Below are 13,462 nucleotides of genomic sequence, written 5' to 3' on the forward strand. Positions count from 1 at the left end.
GTGAGTTAATTAATAATTTTATTTGGGAAGAATGACGTGTTAAAGGAACAGGGTGAGAATAAAATTTTGGGATGTTATGGATGGTGAACGAGCTTGAGTCTTTGGTTTTGGAAATAAAAAGGAGTAATAAAGGGAGTGCATTTAGTAACTAGAAAAAAAAAAACTCCTTTATAATTACATCAAACCATAACCATCTTCATTTTTTTTTCACTTTTCTTCATTTTTCCTCATTCTCTCTAGTTTTACTCCATTCTAGTGATGATCTACTTGTGCAAGCTAGTATAATTTTTTTTTTCTTACTCCTTTTCAGAAGAGAATTATGCATGTATTGGTTTGTTTGTTTTTTTAATTTAAATGTATGAAAAATTTTAAAGTTTAGATTATTTTGGGTTGGTTAATTGGATTCGCATATATAATCAAGGGGTACATTTGGTTTTTCAAACTCATCTTTTCTTGCAAGTTGTAGTTTCATTGGAGTAGAGGGAAGATTAAGGTAGGGAAAAGAAACTCAATTGATTTAAGCTGAGTGAATAGTTGATTTTATGTTATCTTGATAACTTTGCTTGCGAAAATGTTTGAACAACTAATTAGTAATTTGGGTGTGAAACTCGTAATATCAAGACTTATATAATGTTTCTTTGTATAATCATAGTCATGCATTGTTATTTTGTTTTTGAATTTCATAAATAGTCATAACTGTTTGGTGATCATATTAATTTTACATTTTGAGAGTTAATTACAATATAAGGTTAAATGTTGAATTGTGATTTGGTAAGTTGATATTTTCGAAGTTTTTGTATATGATGAAATATGTATATATCGTTCAAGTAATAAATTGATCTGAAAAAAAAATTATTTAAAACTGTTTTCTCAAATAAGGTAATCACTAAAAATAATGAAAAATTACTAAAAAATATCACTTAATCGATATTCTTTATATATGACATGTTTTATTTGGTTAATTTTTATTTAAATAGTTTAAATGTTGTATAATCATAATTATCTTTTCTGTTTTACATCTATAATAATTTATTTAACTTAAATTACTTATGTTGGTTAGCGATTTTTTTTTTTAATGTTTAAAAATAATATTTGGGTTTTTAGAACGAGACAAGACTTGATATAAGAGGAAGTTAGTGAGAGAGTTTTTCAAGTATAATAGAATTATTGAATTATAAAATATGATGATATAAAGTTAATGAAAGTTCTTGAAAGAGTTTAAAGTGAAGCATCACCTGAACTATAAATGATTATATGAGAAATTATCTTGAAATGTGTTAAAACATGTGAAATATTTGTATGATGTATTGGAATTCAATATAATTTTTCCATTTCGTTCTTAAAATGTGAACACAAAAAAAAAAAAAAAAAGTAAATTTAATGGGGGTTTTATTTTACGAAATTGATATGGATTATTTTTTTGATGGAATTGGTATAACATGTATTGCATATGTTCTTAGGGAGAATCATGCATAGACAGGTATGGAGGAGGTCATTGATACACAGCCTTTGAGGCGTTCGACAATTACATTTCTGCTGAGTAGCCCTGAATGATGGCTCATTGGTACGCCTTCCTTCATACACTCATCGTACTTCTCCAACGTACACACAATGTCACTGAAATCTGGCCGTTTCGACGGGTTTACTGACCAGCAACGCTTTATCAGATGTGCTAGTCCTGGTTCACAACTTGCTGGCAGAGGAGGCCTTTCATTCTGATCAAACACAAAATCACTTTTCAAATAAAAAACTTTTCACTTCCCACAGGATCAACCCTTTTCACCATGCATTCTTAAAACTTCAAAAACTATTATAAGGAATTAACCAAGCACAAAATGCATTCTTTAGAAGCTTATTATTATTTGTTTTCCACAATTTTAGCGTCAAATGGCTATTTATCTGTGCTTTTTTGTGGGGTCTCAGTGATGAGTGTGCCTCATGGGAAGGCACTAATGGAGACAACAATATTGCGGCTAGCCTTTTGTGCAAAGTTCGAGGACTACTTTTGACAAAATGTATGCACCAAAATGTAACAACTGTTTTTGTGTTAGCCTCAAATTTTTTTATCAGGTTAAGCGATATCAAGGATGCGTGTTGGGACTAGGGAGGGAACATGTCCAAGGCCCATGCATCAGTGTTTCCCATTATTAGGACTAGAATGTAACACTTTTCATAAAAAAAGTTCAATCTGTTAAAGCACTCGAGTTAAAATAATCCATGATCATTGCTGCCATTCTGTCCTGTATTAACCCGAGGCTTGACTATAGAAGCAACATGAACAAGCACTACTGGTAAACTATCTATACTTTAATTACTTTGACTAGTCACTACTGGTAAACTATCTATGTATGAAAATGAAAATTAGGGACACATTTATTGTTATATGTAGTCTGTGCTATGACTAAGTAAATCATGTGGTGACAACGAAATTATCTTGCATAAAACTATTAGAGGTTACAATATTTTTGTCTTCACCTCTTATGCTTTGAGGAACACTTACATCTTGTTAGACTGGCTAACAGAAGAGAGAGTAGAGGGTTAGAATCTCTGAAATACAGAATCCCTAAAACTCTGCATAAAGGTGTTTGTGGCACTTGAACTAAATTGAAAAGTGAAAGTATATTGATTGACCCATCCCATTGAAGGAAAGGCAACACATTGCCATTTAGAACAGTGAATAAGTAAAATGGTAAAAAAATGCTCATAAGTCATGAGCCGTGAGAATAGTGAATGAACTTATGGATAACAGCCACACGATAAGGATTCTGAGTAACTATGCCTTAGAGAAGATTTTCTACGAAGTAACTGTTAGAAGGTAGATAAAAGTCTTTTGTTGTTGCATGTGGTATAAGCTTCCCGTTTGGATATTTTAGGTACTTGAGTGACATAGCTACTGTTGTTTCTACACTGTTACTAAAAGGGCAAAAGTCTCTAGTTAGTATGTTTGGAACTTTTTTTATAAAATGGAAGTGTGGTAGATATCAGATTTCTTCAGTCCCATTTGGGGAACAAACAGTGTGTGAAAGACAACTTCCTTCATGCTTTATAGCAATCAAACTGTTCCAAGGCAGAGATTCCCGTATTATTGAGTATATTTCTTATCACAGAGAACTTGTCCAACCAATCATTCTTATTACAATAACTTGTCCAATCAACCATCTTGACAATGCAACAACTGTTTTCAGTTCTGAATTCTTCTTATGTATAAAAAAAATTCATTCCCAGACCAATTTTTATTCATTTCAGAATAAATTTTGGTTCAGAAACCAGTTCTAAAACAGATTTTAAATTAGAAATCCCCTTTAAACCAAATCATATTTGATTCATCAATCGATTTAAAACAAGTTGAAACTACTTTGATTAAAAACATTGAAAAAGATAAATGATTTATTTCAAAGTCCAGCTCACGTTTAGTTTTGTGAAACGAAACCATGGAGACCCCCAGAATCCAAAAATATGCCATTTGTCAAATTAGACAAGAATTATTCCTCCACTATTAGACACGACCAAGAAGTTGGAGTGCAAAGAAGGAATTTGGTCAGACTATAGAAAAAGTCAAGAAGGGATTAAGAGAAAGATTCTATCAATAAAGCTATCAGAATTGGTGAGCAGAGAAGTGATGCAATTGTCTCTCTAAGAGCAATTAAAACTGGTGTAGCAGGATGAACTAAAACAAAAGCAATTAACATAACACAGAAGATATTTAGAGTTTAGAAATATAGCCATGTTACCTTCTCAGCCACAGCAAAAGCAGCTTGCACTGGGGTCATTCCTTGGAAAGGAAGTAGAGAAGTAGTGAGCTCCCAAAGCACAATACCAAAACTGTAGACATCAACTTTTCGAGTATAAGGTTTTTCCTTAAGCATCTCTGGTGCCATCCAACGATACGTTCCCGAGTTCCCTTTGCTTTTGCGGCATCTTGTTTCAAGACAAGATGTGCCAAAATCCGCCACCTTAACCCTCAAATCATCGTCGAGGAGCAAATTACTTGATTTCAAGTCTCTGTGAATCACACCTTGTGAATGAAGGTACTCCATGCCCCTTGATATATCTAGAGCAAACCTTACTATTCTTTCCATTGAGAGTGAGTATGGCTCTTTGTTGTTCAGATACATCCTTAGATTCCCTTGTGACATGTATTCTGTTATGATACAGTACACCGGCGGTTTTTTACATGCTGCAATGAACTGTAAAATAAGAGTCATTTTATTATCAGAGTTTATGCAGTCATTACTAGAAGGGATTACAAACACCTCTGCAGCTAAAGGTTACATTTACAGTATCAATCATCACATATGAATGAATGTTAAAATTTTCTTAGAATTTGGGCTTTAGAACCCCAATTTGCAAGTAGTTCAGAATAACTCAATAATTGATTAACCAATAGACTCAACAAAATTCAGATTTTATTGTAACTCAACTTTGATTAAAACTGTCTCTTACGATTGCCCCAATATAAAAACTATTTGGTGGTTGTCGACATTCAGAAGTAGAGCCAAATCAAATAAACTCACTAAATGCTACGATTCCTCATGGTCTTTCCAAAACCCCAAGGAAAAGAAAGAAAGAAGATTAATCACTGCATTACTCATCTAAAAATGGCAAAAAATAGAACAAAATAGGAAAGTCAATAGTTGGCAGCGATAGGTGTATTGTATATGTTATTGAGTTCAGCCAATATACTTATTTAAATGGTCCCTGTTTGCCTTTTTTTTTTTTTTTTCTGAAACAGTTTTACCTAGAAAAGCTAAGACTTTCCCGAAGTGGCAAGTGACAGTGTCTCTTTGTGGGAACAACCAAAACTTATATATTAGCTCCTCTCTTGCTTACACCCTCTGAGTTTCAGATCCTCACAGACAAAACGATCGTAATGGATACATAAACAAAAAAATGACCATGCAGACAAGAAGATTGAGTGTCGAAACAAGGTTGAAGAGATATCCGTTCATTAAAACAACATACCTGCACAATGTTAAAATGGAAGAGACGTGAAAGCAAAGCCACTTCAGAGTTAAATTGCTCCTCTAATAATTCCTTTTTCTCCTCATCCTGGAATGGCATCTTCACCATTTTCACAGCAACAGCTCTCTGCTTGTAGACTCCACGGTAAATTCGACTGTGAGCTCCAGAAGCAAACCTGTTACCAATAAAAAGCTGTGATAGGTCTGCAGTCCATTCCTCTTGCTCGTCCTCCTTTGAAGCCTCCCATGTATCCATCGAGTCCAATATCATGGACCACGATTCCGTGCTATTAAATCTCTTCCTTTCCATGTTCTCCGTGTCACTCTCCAACCGTAACTTGGAGGAAGATGAAGGCTCTGGTAAAGGTTTACTCTTAGACATCCTTAGCCTAAGTCCGTGGAAACATGACCCCGCCATTGAACCTAGAAAACAAGTGTATTTTACAGCAATGATATGAAGAGTGTCAGAGCATACAGTCATGACAAATCTTCGTCCCGAGTGTTGATTTCCAAACATGAGCTCCAACGAAGAATGAAGAAGGAGTATAAGTTTTTTAAAACCATTTTGATGAGCTTGTTGTATATAGCAACTGCACCCTTTGAGTATGAATATTAATACTTGGTGTATGAGAATTGTTAGGGGTAAGAAATATCTGACAGCATTGAAGACTGGAGTAGAAAAAAAGGAGGTTGGAGCCAAATGGTAGTGAGAGGAAGAAGAAAAAGAGGAGTTTTCAGGAGAGGAAGAAAAGTTTGAAGGGTAAAAAGTGGAGTAGCTTGTTATAGAGAGCGAGAGATAGAGTTTTGGGGAGAATTTATAATTGATGGGATTATGATGAATGAATGCAATGGTAAGTGGACACAATGCAGAGCGAAGTGACTTGAGCTTGGCGATTGGTACATCCAACTATTGGTGTTTGGTTTTGCAGTCTTCTCAGACTTTGGATATATCCCCATCCTTGTTGGGGCCATGAAAAGTTTGAGAGTACAAGTGGCATCTACCATAACAAAAGAAGAAACAATAGACAAGTGCCAACTGCAAGAGATAGACCTCTCTCAGTTTATACCCAACATTTGACTCATTTCTACGTATTAGTTACTGTCAAAAACATTGCCTCATTTCAATACATATATGCTATGCCACTCTCTAACTCCTAAGTGCGTCTTTCTGTTGGGTTGCTGCTACCAATGAAATTCAACTTCATCACAACACAACCAATAAAAATCAACCCAAAAAAGGTATTTAAATTGCTGATGGAAAAATATTTTTATCGTTATTCAACTGTTTATTACAAGATACGTATACCATTCTATTTATTAATAATAATTTAAAGATGATCCAATCCAATGTATGTTTTGTAATTTATTACATTTGATGACTACCGATTTGACCATAAGTAAACTCGGATGGAAGAAACTGAGATGATTAATTAAAAGATATAGGGAGAAAAATGCATATATAAATGTTTTTAAATAAGGAGACATAAGAGTTTCGTCCCAAAACTATCTAAGCCATTCAATCTTCGGTTCCAGGTCACACGATATGGACCCAAATTGTTAGGTATCCGCCATAGTGTGGTTTTTGTGGCATGGGCTTATCACAAGGAACATGTACGGGATCTAGCTCAGGGCCCAAAAAACAAATTTCGACATTCCGTATCAAGTACTACCATAATTTTTCTTTTATTTTCTTTTTTTTTTCTCATCCATCTATATATTACCATTCCCCTTAATTAGAAAATGGCAAATATTATTTACATAATAATAATTCATACGGCATATTTTATACTGTAATAGGTTTTCATTCAAGATATAGGTGAAATAAAAATATAAAATGTGATAAACAAACACTAATGGAAAAAACGATATATAGAACCCAGTCATGCACTCTTATGTGCATTGTAGGAAGGTCTTGCTGTTTCATATATTTTTTTTAAAAAAATATGTTTACAATTTTTAGAGTTTGATGTAAAATTTGAATTTTGTTAAATTTTAATATATTTTGGTGAATGAATGGATATATTAATCCAATAACTTATTACAAATTAATATTTGAATTGAAACATATGAAATAGTATAAACAGTTTAAAATTTGAAATGTTATATATAAAAGAAAATTATTTGAGTTAAGAGAATTATACGCACTTATCTTTAAAGTTTGAAAAAAAAAATATTAATTCTATTTCAAATAACTTAAAACCTATTTAACCTTCTTCTTTTTTCTTGTATCGTGGAGTCATGCGTAACCACTGGAATTGCACTTGAAAAAGTATTGTAGATAATAAAGAGAATATGTTAGAATAATTGAGGATTACGTTTAGAGGAAGAAAAAAAAATCTTGAAAGGGTGGTAGGGAGGAATCGATATTTATTTATTGATTTTGAAGTGAGAAGAAAGCAAAGAAGTGATTGGAAAAATGATATGCAACAGAGGAAGAAATAAGATCTGAGAAAGGTTAATAATAATAATAAAGAATGGTGAAAACATGGATACTCAATAGTAGTTATCAAGAAGACGTCATGGTAGGTACTAGTGAGAGGTTATGACTCTGGGTGCGTATAGTTTAGAGAGTTGTCCACAACAACACGTGTCTAAAGTTCGACTTAAATGGTGTTATTGCAGACATCCTGGCGCTAAGTCGAATGCACTGTCCTGATGTTGTAAGAGAAGCCACCTTCTTCACTGTCTTTCTTTGGCTAAATTGTGATGAGACTTTGCATGTACGCAATGACCATGTTGGGTCTTCATCAGCTGCTGCTAAGCTACCGTGTTCCTCCGCCAGGGGTGCTTACTTTTCTTTTCCGTGTAACCACAAAAGGAGACACCTCAGTTATTGTCTTTGAAATGAATTCTCATGCCAAGCTAGTTAGGTGCATTGTACTGTTTCAAAGAGGGTTTCATATATCAGGACAAAACTCTACACAATTTATTTCTTTTGGTTTTGTTTTCTGATTAAAGTTGGATGTGGGTCCGAGGTTGGACGCTTCGTCTCCAACTGCTGTAAGCTTCTAGATCGTTCCTTCATCGACTGGTCATGGACTCTGTCATAATGCCCTCATCTACCGCTAACAACCATATTACCTTCAGATCTTCTGTTGCTCCTTTGTCCCTCCTTTCCCTATAAAACATAAATTATACACCTCAAACGTTAAACCTTTACATCATCACAATACTGTAATTCGAGCTTTAACGTTAAATCTTATAACATCTTCTTCTTAATTTCTAGTGTGAGGTGCAGAAATATCACTAACTCCATACATAGAATGCATGGTGTGTCAGAGAATTAGATCTGTAAACGATGAGATTATTGAGATTGTATTATGTTTCTCGACTGATGACGCATCTTTTAATATATAAAGAGAATTTTAGGGTCAAATAGTACACACAAAGTAGAGAAGGATCTTAAACTTGGTTCAGTATTATTTATAGTTAAAATAAATCTTATTGTAAATTAGTTAAGTTCTGCATTAATCGTGTTTTTAGTTAAAATAAGTTGTATTATAATTTAGTTAGTATGTTCTAATTAATTTGTGTATATAATCTCTAACTAATGTTACAATATTATGTAAATGAATAATAATATTCAAAACAGTATTATTATTATGTGTATTTCTTTTCGTTGTATTTGAATATGATATGTTATGAGTTTTAAATATTAGAATTTATCTTAGAAAGATTTAAATAGAGTGGATTAAAGATTTTACATAAACTCAAAATAAAATCAAACGAAGATAGTTTTTATCTTATAAATTAGTTGTATAGAAATAAATTAGATTTGAAATTCCTTTCTCGTATAAATTATGAAGATTTTGATCGATATTATTTTGATTTCCATTTTCACTGCAATCGTTCCAAATATGAGCAAAATAGGAGGAATGATATAGGCCCAAGAAACCGAACACAGGTGTGGGAGCGTGGGCAGTGTTCAGAACCCAAAACAATTTTCATCTTCTTCACAAACAGCTGCTTCAAATTTCAAAAACTATATTTCCAAGTTAACTTATTCATTTAAGTTAGTCTAAGTCAAAGTTTCACATGGATTTATTAAAAAATAAAGTTGATTGGTAATTTGGCTCCTGTTAGATTCTTTTACATTTATTTTCATTTATTAGGTTGTAGGTAGAAATTGTTTAAGGAGAATGAATACTAATGAGTTATGAAATATGTGTAAGAGAATAATATATTACTTTATATTTTAAACATTAGAAATAATAAATTTATCGATTTTATTTTTTATATGTTTATTTATTAATAATTAATTATGAAATTGTAATATATATTTTAGTTTAATAATTGTGTTGGGTGTTGATTGGATGCTTTTGTCATAGCCAGACAAGTTGTACCAATTTTTGTACACTTGTCTTGTTCTATTTTTTTTTTTCTTTAAGTCTCTAAGCTTTTCTATTTGTTTAGAATCGTTTGGATGATATTTATAGAAAGTGTTCTTATACTAAATTCAGTAGATGATTGATTGGTATAATATTGATAAAGTGGTATATGTCATGAAAGTTATAATTTAGAATTTTGTTTATAGTGGTTGTTATGGGTTTATTTTTTCTCGACTTAATCATGGTCCAAAGATACCTTAATTGACATCAGCATATTGATTTGTCATTATACAATTGTTAATCTAACCATTATGCAACTAGTCGGTCATATCGTTCGATTAGAGTGGTCGACCATAAATGATATGTCCAAGAGATCGATCCAAAGTAGTTGGTCAAGAGGAGCTCGGCCAAGGATAATCATTTAAGAGAAACTCAACCTAAGATAGTCGACCAAAGGGAGCTTGACCCATAGTAGCTGGACCTAGGGTGGCCGAGCAAAGGGAAGAGGAGCTCAATTCAAAATGGTCGGTCCAAGGAACTCAACCCAGAATAATCGATTCAAAGAAATTCATTTTAAAATTATCAATCTAAAAGAGTTCAACACAAAATAATTTATTCAGAAGAGTCTTACTTAAAAAATCATCTTACTTAAAGAATCATGGATTAATGATTGATTGATTGTCTCAAGTTAACCAAACAAACATAGAATATTAAATACTAAACCATCTATAAAAAACTAATATATGTATTCAACACTAACTTTTTATAATTCAAAGATATTTATAATTTCAAGGAAAATAATTTTGACACTTTGAGTATAAAGTTTTTCATAATTTCCCGTTGAATGGATAAATAATAAAAACCAGTAAGATTTTCATGATCAAGATAAATAAATAAACAATTCACAAGTCATAAATTTCAAACTTATATAGTTGGACTAACAAATTTAAATAATTGAATTCAAATTTATTTAATTAATTAAATAAACAAGATCGTATATTTGAATAATCTCGTATTTAAACAATTTATGAATAACTCGACTCGTATATACTCATGTAAAAAGATAAATAAAAGAATAAAGTATCCCAAAGAGAAATAACAATTATTAAACTGTTAATTTATATGTGATAACAGAGAAATTATATTTGTAATTTTCAATACAAGACAAACCAATCTATTCATATTGTATTAATTTGGATTGAATAATCGGGTTTGTTTGCTGTAACAAGCTTTGGAGAAATAAACTCATGGAATAAAATAAGGATTTTTGGTTGATGAAGAAACGGCAGAGGTTATGTTCAACGTTTTACCATTTTAGTTTCATTGAAACACAAGAAATACGTCATTCGTATATATCTGTGGAATTGTACAATTTGAAACACAAAACTGCTTTATTTATATGTATTTCAGATTACACGTGTAAAATTTAAAATATATTTTGAATTATATAATTTAAAATATTAAATTTATATTTTAGATTATATAGTAATCACTGAACTGAAGGTTGATACAGAAGTAGCTGTCGAAGAAAGAAATAAAGATAAAATGATAATTTCATATGAAGATGCTCTGATAAAATAAGGGAGTGCAGGAAGCATTGGCCCAAGAGGTAAGAGAAGCTGGGCCATGTTGAATTGTAGTTTGGTTTTTTAATTAATACATTGATTTTGTAGCCAATATTAGCTGATTCTGAATAGCTTAGTTTTGGCAGGAATTTTTGGGTATGAGAAAAGCATTAAGATTGTGATAATTTGGTTATTGGATTTATTTTATATGTGAAAAAATATCTTATATTTTAAATATGTCAGGAGAAAAACTCTGAATTATTTAGTTTGTTCGGAAACTGAATACTTTTAATTTTATAACGTTGTGTATAATCTTTTTAATGAAGATGTTCTAAATAAATAACAATAAAATTCTTTTGTTACTGTAATGAACTTTTGATATTACAATGGTAAATGTTAAATGCAAAGTTATGAACAATGGGCCCAATTCCTAACAAAGCAAAAGAAGCCCAACGCAACTTTAATTGTTATGATGTAAAGTTCATAACAGGCTACAGGAAAAGAATTGAGACAGCTTCTTCCCGGGCCTCCATGATTATCTTACTGTACTCTATATAAAAAAAAATTATTTTATCATTTTAATTGTATAATCTCAAAGTTATTTTTTATTTTTAAATTCGAAAATAAAAATAATTTTCGAAATATATAATTAGAAAGAAATAAATAAATTTTGAATTATTTAATTTGAAAAAGAAATAAATTAGAAAGCCTAACTATGTTTGATGCTCAAGCGTTTGGGTCCAATCGACTTCCTTCAAATATTTTATCTACTTCTTCTAACCTCTTTTATTTTTTATAACCTGCTTCCTGCCCCCATTAACAGTGTTTTCATCCTTACTATTTTTTTTAACTCATCTCATCATTTACTGATTCTTTTAATACATAACTATTTTCAGTTAAATATATATATTTTTTTAGAGTTTTCTGTATACTTTTCATGGAACTGTTTTGTGAAAGCTAGAATTATTACGTAGTATTATTTCATAGGATGGAAAAATTTACAATTCCCTAACGATGTGTAGGGACGTTTCAACGAGTAATTTACTCATAACTTGTCCAGTTTAAGTTCTGGTTTTATATTCCAAGAATGCAATTCACATTAATATTACGGTTGAAAAGTTATTCCTAAGCATATTTTAAAACATGTTTCGTTAACTTTTCATATTCATGGGAATATCTTTAATTATGAAATAATTTAAATAATGGCTGTTAAAATATAACTTAGAAAATAAAACACCATCCTTGTTCCCATAGGAATCTAACTAATCCATCCCTTGTTCTAATAATCATATATGAATAAACATTCCCATTTTCATATTCCTAAAAATATAAAGAAGAAACAAATGTTTCTTAATATTTCTGAAATGTGAGATTTAGGATTGAAAAAAAAAAAAATGTCCGCAGATATATTGAGTAAGATCTACTTAAGAGTAATTTGTATAATATTTATTATTTACAAAATTTTAATATTTATTTATAAACAAGTCGGATGTAGACATTATATTATTTGATCCGTAAATATTTGTAATTCGAAAAAGTAAAAAAAAGTTATATTTTATTAAATTAAATTAATTTTAAAATAAAATTAATTTATATTTTATTAGATTAAATTTAATTAAAAATAAATTTTAATTTATATTTAATTTAATTTATATTATATGTCCTATTTTTTGTAATTTTATTTAAATTTTATTTTAGAAATGTATATAATATATATTTTTAATCTTTGCGGATATCTGCAAGTACTTGAAGATTTTAAAATATCTGTGAATTTTTTTAAATTGAGTATTCGTACGGATAACAAACAGATCGCGAATTGAATTTTTATTTGCAAGTCGAATTGTAATAAACATTATTCGTTTCCGGTCCAACTCTAGTGTAATTTTTTAGTGATATCTTATAATGTGAAGAAATTAAATTTTATTATTAATATAAAGTTTGAAACAATTATTATAAAAGTAATAAATTAAAGTAAATGATAGCATTGATGAAAGTAGAATTAAAATAGTTACCTTTTAGCAATAAGTGATTAAGAAACAATAATGTTAATGGTTGGTTGCATTATTGTGATTATTTTTAGTAAGTTTGGCATAAGAAGGAAGAGTCAATTTGCGAAGATTGGTGGTGACAGATGGGAAACAAGAAGATCTTTGTGATTAAAGAGAAATTAATAAATGGAAATGATGGAAGGGTCAACCAAGTTCATGCATTATTCATCTTCACATAAAGTAACTTCAATTTCAATCATTTGAAAAAGAAGTTTGAATCTACAAGTATGTCCAAAAAAATATGTATCAGCTTCAATCTTCTTCTTCTTCTTCTTCTTTCATTTTGATGTAATAAAAGTGCTTTTAGAATAGTTTACGCAGAAGCTAAGAGTACGTGTGATTTAGCTTAAGAAAGCAAAAGATGAGCTACCTTCCTTATTCATTTAAATAATAATTAAATTAAATCAATCTATTTAGATTTTGATACTTTATTTTGAAATATAATTTTTATAAACTATTTTTTGAATATATTAATATTTAACTAAATTTGTTCAATCACATTAATTAAATTTATTATACACTTTGGTCCAAGTCTTTACTTTTTTCTTAGTCCAAATTAT

General features: G+C 30.5%; 1 protein-coding gene across 1 annotated transcript; it reads right to left on the minus strand.

The window, feature by feature from the left end:
* Positions 1 to 1,388: 1,388 nt before the first annotated feature.
* LOC106775329 (serine/threonine-protein kinase HT1) lies at positions 1,389 to 5,930 on the minus strand. Its single transcript, XM_014662438.2, has 3 exons — positions 4,963 to 5,930; positions 3,732 to 4,187; positions 1,389 to 1,715 (listed from the first exon to the last, which is right to left on the minus strand). Exons 1-3 carry the CDS (start codon positions 5,476 to 5,478, stop codon positions 1,467 to 1,469), a joined length of 1,221 nt encoding a protein of 406 aa, XP_014517924.1. The 5' UTR covers positions 5,479 to 5,930; the 3' UTR covers positions 1,389 to 1,466.
* Positions 5,931 to 13,462: the final 7,532 nt, after the last annotated feature.

This window comes from Vigna radiata, chromosome 10 (assembly GCF_000741045.1).
Source record: "Vigna radiata var. radiata cultivar VC1973A chromosome 10, Vradiata_ver6, whole genome shotgun sequence".
Taxonomy (NCBI): Eukaryota; Viridiplantae; Streptophyta; class Magnoliopsida; order Fabales; family Fabaceae; genus Vigna; species Vigna radiata.